General features: G+C 36.2%; 1 protein-coding gene across 1 annotated transcript in view; it reads right to left on the reverse strand.

The window, feature by feature from the left end:
• LOC129237900 (inactive dipeptidyl peptidase 10) overlaps positions 1-24543 on the reverse strand; it is an 87641-nt gene extending 63098 nt beyond the window's left edge. The window contains exon 1 of the mRNA XM_054872876.1: positions 24386-24543. Coding sequence (XP_054728851.1) covers positions 24386-24502 — 117 coding nt within the window. The 5' untranslated portion in view covers positions 24503-24543. The remainder of the gene's footprint in view (positions 1-24385) is intronic.
• Between the last annotated feature and the right edge of the window lie 2350 nt (positions 24544-26893).

Raw genomic sequence — 26893 nt, forward strand, 5'->3', positions numbered from 1 at the left:
AATAATGACAATAACAAAAGGTATGTGAGCCAACTGACCCAAAAGAAATTTTAAACCAAGCAGATACCGTCATAGTTCAACTTGTAATTGACCATTTCACACTCTGAACTTCCGCGTCCTCTGATGGATAGTACATATATAATATATTTTTTATATATATATATAAAATTTTATTATAGGCAAAACTCTTCAATGTGTGATGTCCATATCTTTGTGTCAGTCTTTTTGTATCCAAAGCTGAGTGCTTTTGCGCTTCACTGCCTGCTTTAGTGAGGGTAAGTTTGGAAATTTTGCTGCTCTTAGCCTCATAAAAAAAGTTGGCAACTGCCATTTCCATCATAATCAGTGGCCTTAGTTTCATTTTCAGTATTTGAACAAAGCACTGTTTTCTAAGAAAACACATTGAAAGCAAAAGTTTGCATGACAGCCGTGTAGTTGCTCCCAAGTTAACATCACTCTGAATTCGCATCGTACTTTATTACATTTGTGTACTCCGAAGAGGGATGTTAAAACTGGGAGAGGTATTTCCATCCTTAGTTTTGTATTCTACAGTGATAGCTTGCTAGAACTGCTTTTCTGTCGCGACCTGTTAGCAAAAAAAAAAAAAAATCAAAAAACAAAAGCCACAAAAAAGGTTGGTAATACACGGAAAGGCTACTTTGCTGCCCTCTCCTTACCCGCTCCATGCCAATGCACTCTACAATTCAAATCCATAACATTAGTTACCCTCTGCAGTTAGTCATCGAGCGCCATCAACATAAGTTGTGTAAATTAAGTATCTTACAGATTTTACTTTGTATAATCCCAAGAAATATCACTCTAATGAGAGGATATCCAGTTGATGTTGTAGTATGTTGTATGCCTAATAAGCATATGCCCACAGTATTGTAGAGTATACAATACATCAAGTGGTCATATGCCATACTCACAACATAGCGACACTTTGTTGCTATGTTTATACAATCAAATAAATAAGTGCAGCAATATGATCCGTCACTTATGCGGACTGGCCTGCAGCGTGGGATCTGCAGTGCAAGCACTTTGACGCTTCGATCGTTCGGTCCCAGCGCATTATATATATGCCTTCTGCATGTATATACAATAACATACATACATACATGCATACTACGCTCTCCCGTTCTGTCGCTGCTCTCAGCGGCAGAACTCTATGTATAAGCAGCATGTATTTAGCCTAAGTAATTTTTGAAATAAAAGATTGGATTCAGTTCCATATTGAAAGACAAAGAGTAAACGTGTTTAAATATAACTAACCACGTCTTTTCCTACAATGTAATTCAGTTATTATTTTTACTTTTATAAGTAATAGGTAAAACGTTCGTATGTTTATATGCCGATTGAAAGGCAATCTCACGCTTCTATAACTTCTATGCCAGTTGTTTTGTAAAAGCGTCCCAAAATTGAAACAAAAACAGATAATGCCATCACTTTTCAATACCGCTATAACTAAGATTGAATACGCAAGTAAGAAACCAAATTTTAAGTAGCGATTTTTCATTAATTTTGACAGCTGAGCTAATACTCCTAATGTGCCAGAAGATTAGTTTTTTTCTATTAGTTAAATAATACAAACTGAATCGCTTTTTTCTCTGTAGGGAGTTGAAAAACATTGCAATCGATTACCGAGAAAATCAAATGAACATTCAAAATAGTGATGTAAATTCGCCGCCAAGGAAATGAGACTTGACTCTATTCGACTGCTTTTTGTAAGACGCCACTGAACATATAGTAAATGCCATACCAACCATTTCCGGATAATTAAAATGTTAAAATATAAAATCGAAATTGCTATTTATTTAAATGCAGAAACTTGCTAGAATGTGCTCGAAAATTAGATTGACTATTAGACAACCAGTCGTGGAAGCTAGTCGGATGAAATTGAGTTCCATGCTTAATGGTATATGAAACAAAAAATCACCAAAAAATGCTATTGCGTCTTATTTTGTTAACCAAATTAAAGAAAGCTCTTCAGCTCTTAGGCCAAAACTACTTATTTAGGTTAAATTATGCGAAAAAAATTTGTACAGACGCCTCATTTCAGTTCTAAAATGACTTAGTAAGGTTTAGTTTCTGAAAAGTCATGTCAATAAAAAATGTTGGCCATTGCGTATACTCAACATTACTATTTCAACAACACATTGCCATCGGCTCTCACTCACCCTATTAACTGCGCACTTTTTTTCTCCACTTGTAATGCTGCTAATCTGCCAAATTGTCATCATCTGACTTGCCAAGCTAATATTTATTTTTGTTTGGCTACGCAGCTTGTTGTGACTGCCATTTCAACTGCTGGTTCAGCTAAGTTGGTGTGTTGCTACTGTGGGCGCGTTGTCATTCTATGCTGATGACATGCCATTACAAATGAATTCGAAACTATGCAGCAAACACATCTGTCGCATAAGTGATGGGAGAAGCTTGAAAATGTAGCCAAAAAACAAAAACACGTAGAAAAAAACTCGTAGGCAGTTATAATACAAACACATGCGTTGTTGACATATGCCAAATTCAGACTGCACAAGACACGCCCAAATATAGTTTGAAAGTTTCGGGATACGCCCAAAAATTAAAAGCAATATTTATTTTGTTAAGAAACTGTATTGTGTATGCGAAGTTCCACTGTAAGTGGGAGAGATATTTTGCTTTTTAGAATCTATATTCAGTTACTAAACCGAATAGAGATGAAATGGCAATCATTTTTAGGTTAGTTGGGTCTTATCGGAGGTAAGAGTATTTATATGCAGCTGATAATATTTATTACTATTTGACTAATATTGAACTACTATATCACAAGTCCTTTTCTCTGCTTTTCCAACGAGTTTTTCCACAAGAATTCCTCGTAGATTCTAATGATCTGTGAGTCATTGCCTGCATATCCTCTGTTATATTTGCCGATAATTTACGATAGGCAGTGATATTATCTCTAGAGAATTTTCTCTAATCATACTTCTGCATTTACCTGAACTTTGCAGCTTTTTCAGAATTAATTTTTAGCAATTTTTAAATGAAAACCGATGTTGTTTGGGTCTAAGATTCTGTCCTAACAGTGAAATTTACTGCAAGTTATTAACAACCTTTCACTGCGTCCAAGTATGGGCTCAAGAACACAGGTAGCAAAATTTATAATATTTTCGAAGTCAATTGAAAATTTTTGGAATTTCAAATCCTTTAAGAATCACCACAAACTTATAAAAAGTGGACGTGCTTTTTGCAAGACCTTATTAATTTTTAACGAATAGAATGAAGCATAATCTGTGTACCAATTTTATAATATTTTTCATAAAAAAATCTAATATACATTTGTAAGTATGGATATTAGGGCGTGTCGATTCGTATGAAACTATTTTTTTCGATATCATTCCTAGCCTATTCGAATTAAAAATTAAAAAGAAAATTATAGGAAAATAGTCTACTCCAGCCTGGCTGTAAAGTCAATTTCAACCCCTTCAAACTTTTACAGAAGCTACACTTGTGCTCACATAATTAAGCCACTTCATTTTTTTACAAAAAATTCTGAATTTTTTCATGCTATAATACATTTTTACTGTTAAGTTTTGATAAATAGTGAATAGTGAGAGTTATTGGATGTTTGAAATAGTGATGTTGAGTATACGCAAAGGCCTACATTTTATATTGACAGGGCTTTTCAGAAAATTAATCGTACAAAACCATTTTAGAACTGAAATTACGCTTTCTCCTAATTATTCTACAAATTATACAAATGAAATGAGACTTTCAGCTATTAGCCCATAGATGTCGCTAGGAGTATTTTTAAACCTTCCCAAATGTTTTGTTTTTTTCGTCTGTCATCTGTCAACAACATTCAGTTCATTGTTTGTTGCGTTTCATACAACAATGCATTTTTATCGCTCCTAAAAATGCCGAATTTCGTGCATTCAAACTACGATTTGCGGACATCGTTGATTTTCGGTTATCAATTGAAGAAAAACGCTTCTCAAGCTCATCAAATGCTTATAGATGCTTACGGTGGACATAGGTACTCTAAGTAGAGCACAGTACTTCAGGTGGTTTGAGAAATTCCGAATTGGTGATTTTAGCGTGGAGAACGAGGACCGTGGTCGGCCATCGAAAAAGTTTGAGGACGCCGAATTGCAAGCATTGTTGGATGAAGATGATGGTCAAACGCAAGAAATGATGGCAGAGCAGTTGGGAGTGACCCAAAAAACCATTTCCAAACATTTAAAAGACATGGGCATGCTTTTAAAGGTCGGAAGATGCCGATCGGCGGCTCAAAGTAATTTTTCTTGATGACAATGCACCGCCACATCAAATAAGAGTGACCCGGGAATTGGTTTAGACGCACAATTGGGAACCGCTGGTGCATGCGGCTTACTCACCAGACTTGGCGCCTTCCGATTATCATTTGTTTGCATGGGCCACGCACTTTCCGAGCAGCGCTTTAATTCTCACGAAGAAACCAAAAAATGGCTCGATGATTGGTTTGCGGCCAAAGACGGTCAATTTTTTTGGCGCGGCATCCACAAATTGCCTGAGAGATGGGAAAAATGTGTCGCTAGCGATGACTATTATTTTGAAGATTAAATTTGTAACAACTTTTGTTAGAAAACGTTTGAAATTGAAAAAAAGGTCTCATTTCATATACCTACGAGTAGTAATTTCCTTATATAATCACGGACCATCCGGTTTGCATTTTATTTTAATTCGGTTATAAATAGAAGACGCATAAATATTTTTCGCAGCTTTTTTGTTTCATATACCATTAAGCGTAGGACATAATTTCAATCGACTGGCTTCCACGACTGGTTGTCTAATAGTCAATCTAATTTTCGAGCACATTTTAGCAAGTTTCTGCATTTATCGCACAAATAGCCATTTCGATTTTATATTTCAACATTTTATTCATCTGGAGATGGTTGGTATGGTATTTAGTCTTAGCGCCATCTTACAAACAGGAGTTGAATGGAGTCAAGTCTCATTTCCTTGGCGACGAATTTACATCACTCTTTTAAATTTTCATTTGATTTTCTCGTTAATCGATTGCAATGTTTTTCATCTCCCTACAGAGAAGAAAGCGATTCAGTTTATATTTTGTAATTAATAGTAAAAACTGAATTATTCTCAACAGCAATCTTAATTCGGTTGTCAAAATGAATGAAAAATCGGTAGTTAAAATTACCTCGCTTGCTTTGCTCATCAGTCTTAGTCGTACCTCTGTATCGAGATAATATACTTTAACCAAACAACTGGCTTTTCCAAATGCAAAACTGCTAAACGACCCTTTGATATTGCGATTATCAGTAAAAAAATTAGTGTACCATAAAATACTTCTTGTGATAGAGAAAATATATCTGGTAAAATTGGGTTGAGAATTAACGAGGAAAAAACAAAATATATGGTGATGCCCAGAAAAAATGAGATGACACCTGGCACAATCAAAATCGCGACATATGAATTTGAAGCGCAGAAAACTTTCACCTGTGGCTTAAACTAAGCAACCACAACGCAATGCGCATCGCATTCGACGAGAGAATACAAGCAGCAAATAGAACATTACTCATTTAGCAAAACTTTTTAAATCAAAGCTGTTAAACAGATCTTGTAAAATGACGCTGCTTAAATTTATAGTCCAACCAGTTCTTTGTTACGAATCTGAGTCGTGCGCGCAATATATGAAAAAGTCAAAAACAGACTCCAGGTATTTGAACGAAAAATTGTGAAAAACTATTCGGTGCAGGCAAAGTCAATGGCGAACGGCGTCTGAGATGGCACCATGAACTGAATCAACTTATGAGAAGAGAAAATGTTGTGCGATTCACCAAAGCTAAAAGAATAAGTTGAATAGGCCATACCGGGAGAATGGATCACACGAGAACTCAAGAAAAAATAAGTGAGGCTAAAATATTTCCAACAAAAACAAGAGAAAGACTAAGATAAAGATGGATTGACAAACTAGAAGGCGACATGAGGAAACTCAAGGTCAACAACTAAAAGGAATCAGCCAAGGTTGGGGTCAAATGGAGATATTTTGTGCAGCAGGCCAAAGCTCACATGATGATGATGATGATGATATTAATTCCAATGCAAAGCAAAACGAGCTGGTTACTAAGTATATTTATTGCTTTCATTAAAATGACATGGAAAGTGGGTTTAGTTAACGCTCGATTTTTCTAATATTTTGTACCAATTTTGTTCTGGTTAAGAGCAGCATGTAAACCTAGGTTAAATATATCCATTTGCACATGGGTTATGTGAACGTGATAAGGAACAAGTTATTTCGTTATTTTTAAAATTTTGGTTTACACCCGTTGACAGCTAATTAGAAACGCGATATTTTGACCAGTTTTCCATGCTTTTTAGGTTTTTTTTACAAATATTTTAGTAAAACATATTTTATATACAATTCTACAACAAATATCGTTTATATTAAAGTTTCACACTTTCTACAGGATTCATAAACAGGTACGATTTTTTTTTTTATTTTATAGGGAGAAAATACGTAGCACTACCAGGGGGGAAAATTACCAAAAATTGCCCGAAATATAGTTTTTATTTTTCCAGTTTATTCTTATAAATTTAGTCTAGTAAAGTACAAGTTTCATACGGACTATAAGCAAATAAATAGTTTTGTATTAGAAGTACTAAAAATTAATTACAAAAATTATGGAAGTAAGCTATTAAAAGTAAGAGTTCAAAGTTTTATCAAAACCCATATTTTTCATAGTTTTTAGTTGGGAAACAACTTTTCACAACCTCATACAATACCATTTGGCTCAGAAGGAGAACGAAAGTAATATTTTTCCATCAATGGTTTTTCTTTTCATAAAAAATTAGTGAAATAACGCAAAAAATTATGCACTGACGAACAAATCAGTTTTTCATTTGCGTTCAAAAATAAGAAATTTGAATATAAATAGTCTAGGAATTTGGAAAAATTTCGTGGAAACCGATCATCAAGAGATTTGTAAAATGCAATAATAAAAACACTAAAAATGACGTGGCGTATTAGTAACATAAAAATCCTTGCCAATATTGAGCAAGAATTAAACAGCAACAATTAACGCGAGTTTGGCGCATTTAAGTAATATTTATTGCCTCTTTATGAATTAATGGCAAAATTTATAGAAATAGCGACAAAAAGATGATACAGTAGCACAGCACTTAAATTTGCACCAATGGCGATCATTTGTAAAAAAAAATATTTGCTTTTCGAGAAGCACATGAGTCACTTTTACTTTGTCTTCTACTCCCATGATATATTTAATACATAATTTTATATATATGTATATATATAACTGGCTCAGACATATTTTGGGGCACAGGCGTTAGAAGATGGACCGAAATTCCACGCCGAATCGTGATACTCGTTTTCAGGTTGTCCTATAATTCAAAGAATCATAAAATATGTAGCGTCTCCACATATAAGCTAATTTTTATCAGCAACGTTTTTTATGTTAGAAAGGTTTCTGTGTTAGGCTGTTTGCTATTAGAAGCAGATTTTTCTACCATTTCACCTTTCATGCTCACAGTGAGCATCGAATCTGCAACCAAACGAATGTTAGCCATGCGACAAATACACTCATGCGGCCGCCATAGAACTTTTGCATGATTTATCTAATATTAAGAAATGAAGCTTATTGCCAAATTGTTGGCCTAAAGCGATAAATAATTTACTATAATTGCCGAGCAAAAGTTGTTAAGCGAATTTGTGGCGTTTTTCGGATGTCCATAAAAATGTTGGCAATGTGCACGCATACAAACATAATGAGCGCTTAAGGTAATAGCAAAAATATACAGTAGCAAGTAAGTAGGAGGAAGTAGGTACTAGGTACGTGCGGTGTGTTTTGAATCCCGAAAATCCCAAAGGTTGCTTATACTAGGTGGCGTAAAACTACTTATTCCATCGAAAAGTTTATAATGTTTGCAAATGGCGTCGTAATAAAGCGCGAAAAAGTTAAAATAAAGATTTCTCTGTTACGTCCGTAACAGAGAACCAGTTCAGTTAATTTCAATTGAGTGCCAAGTTCTGGGAAACAGTGCTAGATTTTTTTCTTTGTCTAGACTACCTAACGCTTGTTTAAATTTAGTAAACAGGCAAAAGATATCAATGTTGTGCTCGAAGAGTTAAAGAAAAATTTGATCGATGGCTTCTAAAGCCGCATTGGTACTCATCTATCCATCCACTGGGTACTTTATTCTTTTCCCATATAATTTTTACTAGATATTATATCGGCTCGTGCAAGGCTTGCTCTCCATACTTTAAGGGTTCTTGTTTTTAATTTAGTTATTTTATCTTCTTTTTGTTTTCGCTTGTCACTAATAATATTTCCATCTTTGTCCTTAATATCGTTGGTACTTGGTTGGAAAGCTTTTGTCGGTACTGTTAAGTTTTGGTACATAGATTTGATATTTTTCTGGCGAAACCTTTTCCTATTTGCTTAATGTGTTGTTTCATATATACTTTGTTTTTGTTTGTATTATTTTTTTGGCTTCTTTTCTTTTCTTTTGGTATTCTAGAAGGTTTGTTTTCGATCTCTTTTCTCCAATTGTGTCTTTTGCAGTGTTAATAAATAATAAGATTTTTCAGTTTGGAACTTTTTTATCCCAAAATTTGTTTACAATGAAAGATTTTTAATTGCTTATAATTGATTTTGATTGTAAACTGCATAATTAATGCACATTTAATGAATAAGATTTTAGCTGTAAACATTTTTACAAATCAGGCAATCCTTAGTAAATTTTTGTTAAGGCTCTCGCCACATTTGAAATGGTGTTTTGGGGTCTTTCTTTAAAAGCGTGTAAAATGAAAACGAATAAAGATTTTTAATTTTTGTTTTCTGTGTTTTATTTTCTAATCTTTTGTTAAAAAATAAAAATTTTTTTTTGCCCAAAGCTGTCGCCCTTAAAAAAATGATCTTCACATGGAGAATGGACACAAATATAGCCGGTTCTACTGAACCGATTTTCATGAAATCGAACTAAAATGACGTAAAATTGATGTAGTCACCGTGTAAACTACGATTATGTGAAACAAAATTTGTAATATTTTTTTCGGGCCTTTAAAGTCAAAAAAAGGTAGAAAAACGGGGTTTCATCTTTGAACGCCCACCATTTAGTTAATTTTTTTAAGGTCATAAGTCACACGACTGGACGGCTGTAGACGGTTTTCTCTCCTCCTTTCACGGGTGGTGGTCCACATTATGGTGTCAAAACGGCACGTAAGTGCTACTTGTAGTGTACCTGGGGTACTCTTGCCATCTTTCCTACCTACCTACCTAAGTCATACGATAGCGACGTTAATACTGAACAAGAATCTTTTTGTATTTTCGATATGGGACGCCTGTGAGTCCCGGAATCCGTGACGCCAGCGACATACCTTATTTTGGAAGACCATTTTTTGAATGAACCTTGTATGGGTAAAACAATTTTTTTATATTTTAACAATAGATTACAAAGCTAAATATTAAATAGTATATCAATTTTTGCTTTCAAAAGATATAGGCGAAGCTAGGCAACATGCGAGGTACCTAGGAGCAATACTAGACAGTAAATTGCTGTGGAAGCACAATGTGGAGGAAAGGGTGAAAAAGGCCAGTAATGCGCTGTACGTATGTAAAAGAATGCTGAGCGTTACTTGGGGTCTACCACCCTCTCTGATGCATTGGTGCTACACGGCAGTAGTTAGACCGATATTGCTCTATGGGGCCTTAGTATGTTGGACTACGACAAGAAAACTAACATACTAAATCCCACTGGAAAGGATTCAGCGACTCGCTGCTCTGTGCATAACAGGAGCGGTGAAAACCACTCAAACGGCGGCGCTGGAAATGATACTCAGCATGTCACCTATTAACCTTACGGCGGAAAACTTGGCAGAGAAATCCGCGAGGAGGTGAGTGGCTGTTGGAATATTCACTTGTCGAGCTTTCGGACACAGCTCAATAGGAAAGTAGAGCTCAGGTTGCACAGACTACAGACTCCGTACTTTAGTTGGGAGAGAAGGTTTCGCACTACAATTGAAGAGGAGGGAAGGCACAAAGGCATGAAGCCTGGCCAAAGACCCTTTCACATCTATACAGACGGCTCTAAAACTTCAGATGGAGTGGGAGCGGGTATTTACTGCTCAAAACTAGGGATAAGGCAGCTTATCAAGCTGCCAGACCACAGCAGTATTTTCCAAGCGGAAGGTTTTGCTTTGGGGAGAGCCGCGGAGCTTGCCTACACTAGAACAAGAAAGAACTAAACAATTAATATATACCTGGACAGTCAAGCAGCAATAAAAGCAATAAGCTCATATTGTATTAGGTCCAAAAATGTTCGACGGAGCTGGGAGGCCATAGAAAGGCTAGCCGCAAACAGTAGGCTGCATATCTACTGGGTACCAGGTCACAAAGGCATTATGGGGAACGAAATAGTAGATGAGATAGCAAAAAATGCTGTTAGACTACCTTTTTGAGCAAGAGAACGACATACCAAAACCGCTAAATACAAGATACAATGAAATGGACGACCACATGAAAAGGCGAGTGGAAGATAGGTGGACTAATCTGACCACATGCTAAACAGCAAAAGTTATGTGTAGAACTAACGAGAAAAAACTGACTCAATTCGTACTTACGCTCTCATGAAAGGACTGCAGAACTATCATAGGTATGCTAACAGGTCAAAATATTTTGGCTGCACATGCGTACAAGATAGGGATTGCTAAGACGGACAAATGCAGGAAATGCAGAAAGGATGTTGAGGAAACTTTAGAACACCTTCTGTGTGTTTGACCGACGCTTTTAAAATGCTTGGGAGCCGCATTCTTTGAGGGTATGGAGGACATCTCAAAAGCGGATCTGCTAGCTCTGCTTAGATTCGCTAAAAGCGCTGACATCCTACATGATGTCTACTTTCAATATTCATAGAGGTCGGGCCCCATCTGGTATCCCTAGGGACCAAAAGGTCTATGCGTGGCTTATTGCCAACCAGGCTAGCCTAACCTAATCTAACCATTCAAAAGATATACTATTTTTAAAACACTTTATCTTAAATTTTAAATACTTTAAAAGTGAAAAAAAAAATGTTGTCTCAATATAAATCCCGAGAGGAGTCACGAAATCCGGGATCAAAATTTTCCGCTAATATTGGCATGCCGGGCAGGTATACTATACTCGTACCATAAACCGTTTCTGCTTTTCTGCGCCCATTGGACAATAGCGTAGCTTGTGTTGAATGACATTAACCAAGCAGCAGAGAAGCAAGCAGCAAAAACAGGAAAATTCGAAAGTGGAAAAGTATTTGTTTTGCTGGATTTGGCCTGACGCTGCTAATGTTATTGCTATTGCCGATGGCATTGCTGCTATAGAAGTCCATTTCGAGTTCGGCTACTTGCCAACTAAGGAGCAAGCAAATGCATGCAATAAATAAAGTAAATATTCGTTGGCCTTAGCTTGCAACACTGCGCAAAATTGGCGAACATAAATCATATGAATGTATTTTTACTGGCCTCATCGTACACTGTAATGGTTGCGCCTTATATTGCTTGCAAAATTATATGTGAAAAATTATGAACGTTTATGCTGCTAATAAATATTAATTGCTCATTACGGCTGGTCATCTGTTTCATTGTAAGAGTAATAGCAAAAAATATTATTCATGAGTAACTACGAGAGGGCATAAATACTTGCTGTGGGTGCTTGTGGGTGTTCTGCTAGGCTACTAATTACGAGTGAATAAGAGATTTTAGGATAGTTTCACATTTGAATGTTATTGTGGGGAATTTCCTTTCCGTTGAACAAACAAATCCATTTCATGTGAATAAGATTTAAGTGGAAAAATAATAAACAAATTTTCAGCTGAGAAATAATAACACTGTGAAACATTTTTGAAGTAACAGTATGGGGTCTGGATGATTTCGATTCACTATGGAAGTACTAGACTAGACCCACAACCATTTTGTTTTTCTTTGAGTTGATATCAAACAAACTTCGCCAATTGCTACTCTGTGAAGCTCTGCCAGCTACTCCTACCAAGTGCAGATGGGTGGCTTGAGCGTATGTTAGACGCGATTGGCGGTCAGCAGCTAACAGCTGATGCACCGTCTGGACTTTGTACGGAAACATCTTCAAATCTTCTACCAAAATTCGGTGTAAAGAGCGTCAACTGCTACCCATTTGCGTGGCACGTCGTCTGGTCGATGTTGACGGCGCTTCCATGACATCCTCGGCTACAGCAGCAATATTCTCTGCAGAACGGCTACTCCGGGGTCTGCCACGCCTGGCAGCATCTCGTGTTGTGCCAGTCTCTTCGAGGCGAGCGGCTAAACGTCGCAGTGTTTCACCAGTAGGCGTTGGATGGCGAGGAAATCTGCGACGAAATTCACGTTGCGCCAAAGTCACCTACCGATTATTGGTCAAATAAATAGTCAGCAATATTCCGCGTTCTGGAGCAGTGTAGCGTAGCATTGTTTATTAACGTGTATTTCGCATGTGTTTACTACACAAATGTCAAAACAGAACTGACATTAGGGGCCAATCGCAAAATGTATAGCATTTTCTGATAGGAGGAGTACTTTAGCGCCACCTGTTATAATAAAATTTCACGACGAATATTTTTGTTAAATATTTTAATCCTTTCTGTATCTGCAATTGCATTTATTCAAATAACTTAAAAATAATTGTAACAAGCAAATTCAATCAAAGAATTTTCCGCTTTAAATGTTTATTATCCCGGCTGCAATGGATTTCAACATTTGTATTTCGATTAACTCTGTGAAGCCAAATGTGTTGCTATAGTGAGAAGAAGGATTCGATATTTTAACTGAATGCGATCGGAAGAAAGGCACATACGCTCTGTCGAACCCATTTTCATATAGGTTTATTGAGCGGGCTGGTATAGAAAGGAGGTACTGTGATAAGTAGAGGGCACAAAAGACCGTGAGGTCACGAAGTGCATACCTCATCTTCATTCCTTAATTAATTCAACTCCGTGAGGGTAGCCAAGATCATGCATCTGCTCAAGTGCTTGGAGCTCATCTATAACATTGAGCTCATACTCCAAGTTGAAGCTGGAATGCTAGGCTGAGATTACAGCTGGCGTTAATTTTTTCCTGATGCTGCTTTTAAGGGGACACGGATATTTCCAAAAATATGCCTACACTTGGCTGGTAGTCCTTATTGCCCAAAAAGCTTGGATGAAGAGGAGACTGCCGATTATATGACCTCTTATAGCAGCAGGTTTGCTAAGGTTTGCAGGTTTTTCAATCGCAGGGGTATAAATTAGTCGTGATTAGGGCAAATACATGGCAACCATAACTATAAAAGTTCAACATTTTTTTATTAACTTAACTTTAACTTACAAACATGGCAACCTTAACTATAAAAGTTCACCATTTTTTCTATTTTCTTGGTTTTTTTAATCGCGGAAGTACGAATTAATAGTGATTAGGGCAAATATATGGCACCTCTATATATAAAAGTTTAATTTTTTTAATCTGTATTATTTTTTTTAAATTGTAGAAGTACGAATTAATAGTGATTAGGGCAAATACATGGCAACCACAACTATTAAAGTTCAGCATTTTTTTATTTTCTTTGTTTTTTAATCGCAGAAGTAAGAATTAGTAGTGATTAGAGCAAATACATGGTGACCCTAACTATAAAAGTTTAATTTTTTTAATTTTTATTTTTATCGCAGAAGTACGAATTAATAGTGATTAGAGCAAATACATGGCAAGCCTAACTATAAAAGTTTAATTTTTATTTTTTTTTTTAATTGTAGAAGTACGAATTAGTAGTGATTAGGGCAAACACATGTGAACCATAACTATAAAAGTTCAACATTTTTTATTAACTTAACTTTAACTTAAAAAAATGGCAACCCTAACTATGAAAGTTCAGCATTTTTTTATTTTCTTTGTTTTTTTCAATCGCAGAAGTACCTACGAATTATTAGTGATTAGAGCAAATACATGGTAACCCTAACTATAAAAGTTTAATTTAAATTTTTTTTTTTTAAATTGTAAAAGTAAGAATTAATAGTGATTAGGGCAAATATATGGCAACCCTAATTAAAGTAAAATATTATACATTTTTATTTATTTTTAATTGTAGAATTACGGATTAGAAGTGATTACGGCAAAAACAGGGCAACGCTAACTATAAAGTTGAATTTTTTTTTCCTTCATTCGGAGAGCTTTGAATTAGTAGCCCTATCACTACTAATTGTGTTATCTTAGATCCCCTTACTGAAATATTTGTTTTTAAATTTAGAATGAAGTGTAAGACATAGTTGCGTATCTCGTATAGGGTTGCCTCAAGTAATTTTTACAATAAAAACTGCTTTTGAAATGAAAGTATTTATTTTTTATTTTTTATAAGGTACATCAACCTTACATGTGCTTCGTTTCCATGTAACCATTTGAAATTTTCTTTTATTTATTTGATAAGGCTCATTCTCTTTTTTCTTATAGGCACAATAAATGTGTAAGTGACTTCGGCTGAGTTATACGTATAAGGTTCAGCCTACTTAGAGACTTAGACAAATGCGCAACATTACGAATGAAAAAAGCATGCTTTACATTTATGCGCGCTTTATAAAAAAATTTAACTACATATACGAAAAAACTCTACCTCACTTCGCTCCCCCTCACTCCGTTCATCCACATCTTACGATGTTGTACTCAAGCATCATTATAGTTTTCCGGGTAGCCTGCTTATTTGTACTTTCTCTCTTGTCTGCCTCAAATAAATACATTTTTTATACACCTACAAGCATAGAACCAACTCCCACTTCTTGGAAATTTCTTTTTCTAATATATATTTTGCTGTGTTTCCTACTCGGAAAGTGTACTTTCTAAGGAGCAGAAACGAAGGTCGACTTGATGTATGCACTTACATAAAATATACAAATTTCAAAGCTGATTACTAGCAGCCAGTAAGTTTTAAATGTATGGGTATTTTGGGTATAGAAAATAGCAGAAGTTGCCTGAGTGAGAAAATTTTCAGTTGGAGGGAACGCTGCAGTCAACTCTGTCGCATGACAAAAGTTTCCTTTAAGGAATTTGCATAAAATATCTGAGCGGGTTGTTGAAAAAGGAAAATAAAAACGAGGAAATAGGCACATAAATAGATACTCACTAAGTACTGTGTAAAGAATGTGTTGGCACGTGTGCCTTAACAACGAACAGAATTAAAGATTTTCTGATACTTAGATACAAAGGAATGCAAAGAAGTATTCAAGTTTATCAGTGACCGTTGCCAGGCGGCAAAGAAAAGTTGTGTAGAGCAGTTTCTGAGAAAATTTGAGAAAGTGTTTATATGTGTATGTGTGTGTGGGTATGCTTACTATGGGAGTTTAATTGAATTATAGAAAGCGCACGTGAGGCGTAAATCGGACTGTGTGAAATCTAATTTGATTCAAATAATTTTACACTCTCAGCCTGTTCATATGCAAAGCAAAATAAAAAATAAAAAAATTCGAAGAAGTTGCGTATTTCCATGTTGAAATAGCGGCCGAAAAAATAAACATATTTTTGGCGAATTTTTTCAGCAGCGGAATAATGTACTTAATCGAAAGTCTGCAAAAAGTTCTTTATTGACGTAAATTGTAAAAATTATTATTTATTTTTAGCAGCCCTCACAATAATTATAATTTCTTAGTTGTGAAAAGTCAGTTCGCAATAGTAAAAGTTCTGGAAGGAGTCTCGAAACCTTTGCATAAGAAATGAAATGGTTTTTCAAGTACTCAGTTTGTTCTTTATGGTTTTAAGAAACAAATCTAAAGGGACTTATTATCAAGCGAAAACGATTTGGTTATTAACTTCCGCCAACAATAAGTGACTTCCGATCTACCGAGCGAGAAGTTCAAGCGTAAATCTGGCACTATTCTACGCCTGGCAAGAGTAAGGAAATTGATCAGCTTGAGACGATAAGGTGGCGTAATAATACTCATCCACTTTTGTTTTGGAATAATTTGTTTATTAATTAGAAAAAAAAGTGATTTTGCTGATGGACATCTTTATTTTGACCCATATAAATGTCAAAGATCATTGAAGTCCAATGCCATTTGCAAAAATTATAAATCTTCCAAAGGGGTGATCCATTTTGCATGATTGGAAGCTTCCATAAAAATAGTTTAAAAATATTTTTGAAAAATTTGCTCAAATAAATTATTTCCTTAGAACTTAAGCAATTCTTAAAAAAACAGTGAAAAGTAAACAAAAATTTTTTCACAGTTTTCTGTACGCAAAATATTTGCAGTTACAATTTAGAATTCAGAAAAATGCTCCCTTTAGTGTTATCTTAGAAATTGTTCGAGTTATAAGAATAAGTCATTTACGAAAATTTTTACTGCGAATGCCAAATTTTTATGATATTAAAAAACTCAGTAGAAAAATTAATTTTTTTTCCTGGAAAAAATTATGTACGTATTTGCTTAAAAAATATTTCTTAAAATTTGAATCTTCCTTAGAAAATGGTTTAAAAATATTTTCAAAAAGATGCTTTTTCCAAAATTTCTCAAAAAAATTTATTCCTAAAATTTAAATCATCTTTAAAAAAAAACCGATGATAATTTTTAAAAAAATGATGTGCGTATTTCCCTTAAAACTTAGAAAAATACTTCGTACTTTCGTAAGAAACTCACTGCTCGCCCCTAATAAAATTATTCGCTAGCGCAGCTGGTACTTTTCTGCATTGTGTGTTTCTTTTCATTATTCCGTCTTGTCTTAAAATTCTATACTTTGCCAAATAAATAACATACATTTAGCTAACTGTCGCTCCTTGTGCGGTATCACATCGACTACAGAAGGTAGTGCAACAAAAATCTAACAAAATTTCTTTATGTTCGCAAGATGTGCAGAAAACATGCGATTATTGCACACAGCACATCTCCTTTTGACAATTCATTACTTCCGTAGTGGTAATTAGATTGTTGTGCTTAAGAGTCTCCACTAATAGTATTAATTTACTACAACATAATGGCTGCTCGATGGATGTGTTGTTATCTGCTCGTCTTACATTTAGTACAGTGGAAAAAGAAAACAATGAAATTTTTAGTAGTGATGCACAAAAAGCGAAAAGGCAAATATGGAAAGCTGATAACTAAACCTCCCATAGAATAGTAGAGCTGCTGATACTTTCTGCGCCATTTAAGTTGGTTCAGGTTCCCCGTGCGGGGAATTGCAAATCCCAATTGGGCGCGTCCCCAGGTGGCGTATCGGGGAACGCTTGTTGCTTGCTGTTCTGACTCTTTATTATCTAAAAGTGTAAACAGCAAGTGACGGATAGAAGGGAAATAAAAAAACTTTCCGCGGACCAACAAGAATGGGAAGTAAACTTCATGAAAAGTTCCAGATATCCAGGCTAACAACCTCCTACATTGGTAATTTTATGCTCAAAGAACTACACAAAGCTTTGAATACAACAACAACGATTTAATGGCAACGAAACGGAAATGACAAAGAACTAAATGAACGAAATAAAGAACCATTATGAGAATTGGCTCATGGAACATTAAAACTTGGATAAAGAAAGATGAAGAAATAATTCTAGAAATGAAAGAAAAGAAAATCAGTATATGTGCTTTATCAGAAACAAAAATTAAAGGAAAAGGCAACATAGCAGCTGAGTCAGGAAGAACATGAGAGCAAAAGCGGAAGTTGGAATTTTGATGGATGCGAAAATGAAACCAAATATTAGTTCATAAAATATTTTTTATATAAATGAGCATCTACTGCTACTACTACTTCAAAAATGATAAAAATTACATTAATCTGATTAGTGTTTATGCCCCTGACATCGCGAAATTGAAAGAGAAACGTCCTGAGTTCTAAGAAATGCTTCAGAAACAGATGGATGCCATAAAGAGTAGTGAACAGGCTGTAATTATAAGTGATTTAAACGTTAAAATGGGCATTGACGGGTATAAAGCAGAAATTTAATGAAGAAACAATAAATGATAGCGGTGAAACGCTAAGAAACTTCTGCGCGCATAATAGCCTAAGAATCAACAAATACTTTCTTTGATTATGTCGAAAAATACAAATATACTTTTGAAAATTCGCAAGGACAACAGTCAGTAATCGACTATATTATTAAAAACAGACAGTTCACACCACAAAATATATTGGACGTATGAACACTCAATTCGGCCAATGTCGGAAGTGACCACAAATTGGTATTATGTTAGAATTGGCTACATGTATTTAAAAAAAGAAGCGAACAAAAAAGAATGGAAAAGTACAACTGAGAAGCTCTTGATCACGAGAGTAAAGGGTGGTTAAATTTTAAAGGCCGATGTTGAATGTAAACCACACCTAAATGTCAAGTGTTTTTCTGCATTTCCTTCGACATTTGTCAATTCCAGAGTAACTCAATTTGAACCATGGAAAGATACATAATGAAACAACGCGTTAAAGATATTCAAGCATATTATGAAAACGGGCGATCAAATCAAAATGCATATCGCGCACTTCGTGATTTCTTCGGTCAATTTAATCGTCCAAATGTGCGTACAATCGGAAAAATTGTGCAAAAGTTTGAGCAAACCGGGTCTGTAGGAGAAGTGAAAACACTAGTGCACGCTCATACAGCTCGTACTGCAGAAAATATTGCTGCTATTCGCGATAGTGTGGTTGAAGAGCCGTCCATCTCAACTCCTCGTCGTGCCCAACAATTGCACCTCTCACGCTCGTCGTTGATGAACATTATGCACAAAGACTTGCATTTACACGCTTACAAGGTGCAACTGACTCAAGAACGAAAGCCTCTTGACCATTTCAAGCGTCGTCAATGGTCAGAATGGTGGCACGAAATGGCAACAATGAATGACCAATTTTCGAAGAAAATCATCTTCAGTGATGAGGCACATTTTCACCTCAGTCTATAAGCAGAATTGCCGCATTTCGGCGAATGATAATTCCAGAGTGATTGTCGCAAAACCAATGCACCCACAAAGAGTGACTGTTTGGTGCGGTTTATGGGCCGGCGGCATCATTGGGCCGTATTTTTTCCAAAATGAGGCCGGTCAGGCCGTTACTGTGAATAGTGCTCGCTATCGTGAGATGATAACGAACTTTTTATGGCCCGAATCGGATGATATGGATGTGGACGATGCCACTTGTCATACAGCTTACGAAGCAATGGCTCTTTCGCACGAACAATTTTATGGCCGAATAATCTCACGTCGCGGCGATGTCAATTGGCCGCCAAGATCATCTGATTTGACACCGTTGGATTTCTTTCTTTGGGGTTATTTGAAAGAAAAGGTGTACGTCGATAAGCCAGCAACAATTGAAGAGCTAAAGGATGAGAGAATTCGGCACATTAACGGCATAGAACCTCAATTATGCCTCAGCGTTATCGAAAATTTTGACCATCGGATGGAGGTGTGCCGCCGAGGCCACGGCAGCCATTTGTTCGATATTTTATTCCATTCTTAATTGAGCTATACCAATATTAGCATAATAAGTAGAAATGATAATAATTTCTTAAAAAAATTGTATTTTATTCAAAATCATTATCGGCCATTGATGCCTAACGACCCAAATGTCAACAAACAAACAAACGCTAAGGCTATAAAGACATGTCATCATAACTTGAGTTCATTTCTGGTGAAGTTGAATTTATTTATTCGTACCAATAAGTACCGAGTGGGTGGGTATGGCTTTTGCAAATGCGTTTGACATTTACTGCATGTCGTTTTTGTTTTTATATCTTTTTCATAGCCACATACCCGACAACGGCTTTATTTGAGCTTCTTAGCTGGTGGTGCTTCACTTTCTTCGTTATACTGCTGACCAGTTAACTGTTTTGATATCTGTTTTCCGCTCAGATGTACGTTGTGTTGTTCAATAAAACGTATGGCAAGGTCTTCAATAAAAAGTGAATGTTTTTTATGTTTGCGGATGCGGAGGTACATAATAAACCAATGCCAATGCCTTTATTGCAGCCACATTCATTAACGAAAAGAATATAACTATAACAAACTATAACAAAGTAAATACTATCGAATAAAAGTGACAATAGTCAATAGTCAATAGTTTTTCTCTTCCATGTGAACTCGCTGATATTCACTCTTATACTACAAATATTTTGCTGCCTTATTTGCACCAGGTAGGTAGGTAAGATGGCAAGAGTACCCCAGGTACACTTCAAGTAGCACTTACGTGCCGTTTTGATACCATAATGAGGACCACTACAGAATGCACCAACTACAACAGAATTTCAAAATACTTTAAATATAAATTAATTTGCGCTTTAGACAGCAGAATAGTGTATCTTTGCCGCCAATTTGTGTAAGAATCATGAAGAACCAAAATGTTGCTATTCTTTTAGTTTCCTTTGCTTAAAAAAATACACTTTAGTTACCGACTATGGGGATTAAGTACCTATAAAAGTCAAAACGCTACTATTATAGTAGGTTTATTACATCCAATCACTTTTCAAAACACTTTTTATGAAAATATCTGGTTTTCATATGAAACTTTTATATATTTCAAGGCATTCAGAAATTTATAAATGGCGATTAAAGAATGAACACGAAAAATGGTGATCGGGCGAAAACCGTTAGAACATCAAATTTATTTAAATTCTATTTTATTTCCTTCTTTATTACGCATACTTTGTTAAACAAAAAACTCATATCAGTTATCGTTGTTGTAAACGAAATGGCGCAATTTAGATTTGACTCTTCTCATTAGATGATGGACATCCGTTTTTGTTGCGGTATCTGCTGCTCTCTGGCAATTCATTTTAAACTGTTGCTCGTTTTTTATTTATTTTTTCAGTTTCACCAATTGCCGAATATTTTATTGTACAATGGGTCGGAATTGTGAGGAGCTTGGTGTGTTGTGGTATTTTTTAATAATATCTATTCGTTGATTTCTATACCAGTTCATTAGCAGATTGGCTATAAAGATACGGCGCTAAATCAGATCAAAACAGAATGGAACCTTTGTGTTGTTTTATGAATGGCCGCAAATGCTTTTGCAAACACTCTTTCATATAAATTTCTTGATTTATATAATGTCTAATGAACGTTTTGTTTTTCATACCACACCTGCAGATACCTTGGCAAACCAAACACAGCTGGAGCTCCTCGTCTCTTGATTGCAGTATAAAACTTAATATTCCGAATGTTGTTGTTGTTGTAGCAGCATAAACATTCCCCATCCATATACGAGGAATGCTGTTAAAGTTACAATCCTTGGCCGGATATAAATCCGGGTTGTTCCGGTTACGTAGAACCGACTGTCGTGGGAACGTAATGCTGAATCTGCTTAAAGTCGCCTTTGACGTATGCTTCATCGTTCATAACCACCTAGTCATGAATTTATGAATATTTTGGCTGTACAATCTTCGCGCACGTGTTTTATCACTCTTATTTGGTTTATTATTTCGATTGGGTTCTATAATCTTTTTACACTTTTGCACACTTCTTGGACGTTTTCTTCTGACATATGGGCCTGCATCTCCAAGTGAAAGGCAAAGTTTTTTTCGAAAGAATGACATCATTCTTTGGCTTTTATTTCCGATGTAAATCCTGTTTTTTCTCCGCTACACAGCCTTCGTTCCACCAATGAGGTTTCATTCGACTTTTTCAACACATAAGTTACCATGCCACAATTTTCTCCAAAAGCTCACACTTAATTGAATTTATTTTGAAGTTACGCAAAGTGACTTTAAAAAATTAAATTCACTGGGTGGCTGACAACCTGACGTTAGTAATGCAAGGTGTTGTACGGTTAATGTCCTACGGAAAAGAAACGTGGCTCGTCTCCAACACCATCACATAGAGGCTACAAGTTTTGATCTACGAATGCCTCCGCATCATCTGTCTATCAGCAACGATGCGTTGTGGAGATCAACGAATGAGTAGCCCATCCTATGGCAAATAAAACGTAGAAAGTGGCGGTGGATAGTTCAAACGCTTAGAAAACCACCAGATAGCATCACAAGAGTGTCAGTGGACTGGAATCCGCAAGGGGGCATAGGTCGCGATCGGCCAAAGATTACTTGGAGAAGGTGGATGTTGCGCGAATTAGCAAATGCCGACTTTACATGGGACGGCGGAAAAATAAAAGTCAAGAAGCGTGTACGATGAAAAAGTCTTATCGCGGCCCTTTGCTCCCGAGCGGAGTAAATAAGGATATAAAAAAGAAATACAACGTAAAGAAAAATATGCCTTTGCCGCCAATTTGTGTAAGAATCATGAAGAACCAAAATGTTGCTATTCTTTTAGTCTCGTTTGCATAAAAGGTACTTCTTAATTACGATCTGTGAGTGCTAAGCATAAATGTCACAAGGCTACTACTTTAGTGGGTGCATTACATCTAATCACTTTTTAAAACAGTTTTTAAGAAAATATGTAGTTTTATATACTTCAAAACATTCAGAAATAAGTAGATCTAATTTTTCTACTGAATACCCCATACTTTGATACTTAGATAGGTCAAAGGTGAATCATGAAATATTAGCAAAGTAAAGGATGGACATCAACATTTTCCATTTAAATGAGTGAGAACATAAACCATAATGCAAAGCTGAAAAGCTCGTTTCTGGATAACTTTTCGAATAGGCAAACCATCACTAAGCTCTTTTTCAAGCTTGTTAAGGCGGGTTTATAATACCTTGCGTATCCACAATGGGAACTGAAGCAATAAGGTCGTCGATGAACTGACAAGAATAGATCTGGCAAGAAGAGAAGTCTACTCTTCTCTACTCTTCTCTTCTTCGCTGTTCTTTAGAATGATGAGACATTTGAGCATATTTGGTGTCAATTTTCGGTCTTTGCCAGAAATTAAAAGATTAAAAGATAAGCGTTAAAAATTCATCTACCAAAGACATTTTTTTATTCCTTCACAATTTATACTTTTAGATGACATATTAAGACGAAGTCATTCTGGAAAAATTTTCTTCTTATATTTCCAATCCAGTTCCATTTTCGGCTTTTAATGTAAAAATTAATTGCGCAGCTATCAGTGAGCGAAAGAAGGTCAGCAGTGGAGACTGTTCTTGGCAAAAAAATGCGGCATACAATCTTCAGGTATATATTAGTTCAAGGTATATATATATATAATAGGCCGGGTCGATTTGTGGGGAGGCAAAAAAATCGCCCATTGCTCTGTGAAAATCATATTCTAGGGATCAAAATAAGAAACTTTGCCGAAGGAACCATACCTCTAAAACGAATTCTGATGTCCGCCAATTTGGGTCGAACTTTTTAGTTTCTTTTCTCATGTAATGGTGATATTTTGAAATGATTGTATGGGGAACCCCCCAGGGGAGTTCCAGGGGGTATGCCACTGGCATGGGTGGATCGGCCGTCCAAAGTTAGTTGGGGTCGATCATACATTTGGACTCGATTGGAGCACTCTAAATGGGTAAAAGTGGGATTTTTCGTTCGACCCAAATTGGGGGACGTCAGAATTCGTTTTAGAAGTATGGCTCCTTCGGCAAAGTTTCTTATTTTGATCCCTAGAATACGATTTTCACAGAGCAATGAGCGATTTTTAAATCGACCCGCCCTAATATATATATATAGTATATAGTCCAGTTCAAGGACATATTAGCTAGGCAGAAGGTCTCTTAGGCAACTAGGAAATTGAAGAAGTGTCATGGGATTAGAAAATATTTTTTAGCTTACATTGTATTTTCCTTCAGTTACAATCAATTTTATATCTAAATGAATAAAAACCAAAGATACTCGTATTCCATTTTATTGAACTCTACAGCAGCAAAGAGGAAGTGATATAATTCAGGGTGCGAAGTGGTTTTGAGTACAAGAAAGGTGCAAAGAAATTATATTCTTCCAAACAAGCATCATCAAGAGCCAGTTGTTTCGTTTCTTCACCCTTGCCTCTTCGTGCCACATGCCAATTGATACAGCTTCCCTTTGTTTACCAGTCAACTCCAGCCAAAGTCAACCAAGCATTCAGACATAAATGCGCTGCTCCGAATTTAAATGTGGCAATAAAAAATTTACAAAGCAATGGATAAAAGATACAGCGAAAAAGGAAAAAGAACAGCAACAAGAACAAGAAAAAAAGCTGAAAAACGTTTGCTTGCCAGTCAAAGTGTGCAAGGGTGCAGAAGTGGAAGAAGAAGCGAAAAATTGGCACACAAATGCCACAAAAGTGGAGAGGTAGGCAAAAGTTCGTTGTCTATGGGAGTATTAATATGTGAGTATACGAGTGTGTACGTGTGCGTATGTGAGACGCATATGTGAATGCTTACCAGCCCTCGTTTGCTTGCATATTTTTCTTAGAAAACTCTTTCGTCATACGCTTCGCTGCACCAGTTTGTTTGACTGTCTGCCTGCGAGCGTAGATACTTGGCAGCAAACACAATAACAAGTGCGACGGAAGAGAGCGGCAGGTAGTTAACTTTTTTAAACGTAGACTTACCTCATCCTTGGCAACGAGTGTGACCTTCTTCATTGGTGCGCTATTGTTGACAACCACTGTTTCTCGCTTCGCCGACGGCGTTTTTAGAGCAGATTTCGGTTTTTGTATTTCCACCATACTTTGCCAATTTTCTGCGGATGCACGATTTTGTCGATGTCTTTTGACGGTGAGCGTATGGGTTTGAGTATTGTGTTAGGGCAGTTTTATTATTATTTTATTTCATAAAATATCTTTTCACTTGCTAAGTCACCTTTTCTGTGTCGAATTGATTGGATTTACACAAACGTCGTTTTGTAGGTAGTGAAAATAGTCATTGATATGCAGCGCGCACAAATTTTTAAATATAACATATGGCGGGAGAGAAAAATTCGTAGAGAAAATCGTAGATTGTGAAAAATTTTATGAAATAAAGCAAGGCGTGCAAAATTAAAAAAAAAGATTCAAATTTTGTCATAGAAAGGGTTATAAGAAACAGAAGTGCTATGTTCAGCGTAATTTAATCAGCCAGCGGCGCATAAAATGGACTATGTTTACACACTCAAAGTGCTGGGAAATCTTTGCCCCATAAAAAAATTCTAAATTTTGCGCAAAGTGCGAAAAATTTCCAAAAATATATTTAAGTTTTGTCATAAAAAAGGTAGCAAGAAACAAAAGTGCTAGGTTTGGGGTAACGTAATCAGCTTGCGGCGCATAAAAGGGACTCTGTTTGCCCACTCAAAGCGCTGGGAAATCTTCTGCCCACAAACTTTTCAAATTTTATGCCTTCCCCTACCAAAATTTTAATGTTACGATTATAACTTTATTAACTCATCTTTCCAATTTTGAGCCCACATTATCGACTTTCACTTGCCTTCGACAGAAAAATTACATTTTTTATTTTTCTATTTTTTTATATATTTTTTACATTGTTTTTTACTTCTTATTATTTTGAAATAAAAATTACGTTGCTGCAATTTAGTGTTCACATGGCATTTTGTTGTCTCACAAAATATTTTTTCCCCTTTATTTATTGCATTTTGTGCGCTTCATTTGCTTTTATGCGTTTATTGCTTGCGTGCGCGTACTTTCGCCATGGGACACCATGGCGTATTAGTAATGCCTTGGCAGCTGATTGTTTCCACATTTGAAATGTCTCATAAAACGCAAACTTTTTTCTGCGCGACATTTATGTTAAAGGTTAATTTTGTGGTTTACAACACATTTACGCGCTGTAGCTGTTGTCACTTTAGTAACTGACTCAAATGAGATTAGGTGCTTAAAAACACGGCAAATATTCTGGTTTTTATATCTTACACTGCTGCTGATTTTATTGTCAATTTAAATTTAATGCCATCAACACTGAAATTTTCCTCTTCACGTGAATGCGTGAGTGTGCGTACATTAAAAAACGAAAATTGTGCTAAAAATGTGTGAAATTTGCTGAGGATTACGGAAAATTTTGTGTTTCTTTTAACAGAAGCAAGTAAATGAGAATTTATTTTGAAATGAAGCACTTTTGGTTATAGCAAGAGAAAAATATAGCTGGGTTGTAATGCCGTAAAGCGCAAAGTTGTTAAGACATAGCATTGTTGAGCCTAAATCATTTGAAGATTTGTATGAAAACGCTGCGATCGGGCGCAACGCGAGCCATGTGGGTTCGCTACAGAGAGCTAAAAAAGGAAGAGAGGCGTATTATCCGACAGAAGAAACGAGAGGCCGAAATACGTGAGTGCGAGGAGATTGAGATACTGGCCAACAGGAACAACGTCCGAAAATTCTACCAGAAAGTTCGGAGGCTTACAGAAGATTTTAAGAACGGGGCGTTTTCCTGTAAGAACAAAGACGGGATCTGGTCACTGACATCCAGAGCATTCTGAAATTATTAAGGGAACACTTCTCGAACCTATTAAATAGTGACAGCGGCGCATGTCGCAGAGATTGTGAAGATTCCGATAACCCAATTTGACGTTGACGACGGAATTGTCGTAGAGATAGAGATAGAGATAACGCTCCTAAAGAACAACAAAGCCGCGGGCGCCGACGGACTGCCGGCTGAGCTATTCAAACATGGCGGCGAGGAGCTGGTAAAGTGCATGCATCTGCTTCTATGCAAAATATGATCAGATGAAAGCATGCCTGCCGATTGGAATTTAAGTGTGTTCTGCCCAATCCATAAGAAGGGCGATGCTGCAATCTGTGGCAATTATCGCGGGAATAGTCTTCTAAATATCACCTCTAAGGTTCTAGCGCGCATATTGTGTGAAAGGCTGAAGCCCACCATCAACCAACTAATTGGACCTTATCAGTCTGGCTTTAGACCTGGAAAGTCTACCATCATACAATACACCAAATCTTGGAAAATACCCATGAAAGGAGAATCGACACACACCATCTTTTCGTCGACTTCAAAGCTGCATTCGACTGTACGAAAAGGAGTTATCTGTTTGCCGCGATGTCTGAATTTGGTATCCCCACAAAACTTATACGGGAATGCAAGATGATGCTGCTCAATACCAGCAGCGCCGTCAG

The sequence above is a fragment of the Anastrepha obliqua genome, chromosome 2 (genome assembly GCF_027943255.1).
Source record: "Anastrepha obliqua isolate idAnaObli1 chromosome 2, idAnaObli1_1.0, whole genome shotgun sequence".
NCBI classification, from domain to species: domain Eukaryota; kingdom Metazoa; phylum Arthropoda; class Insecta; order Diptera; family Tephritidae; genus Anastrepha; species Anastrepha obliqua.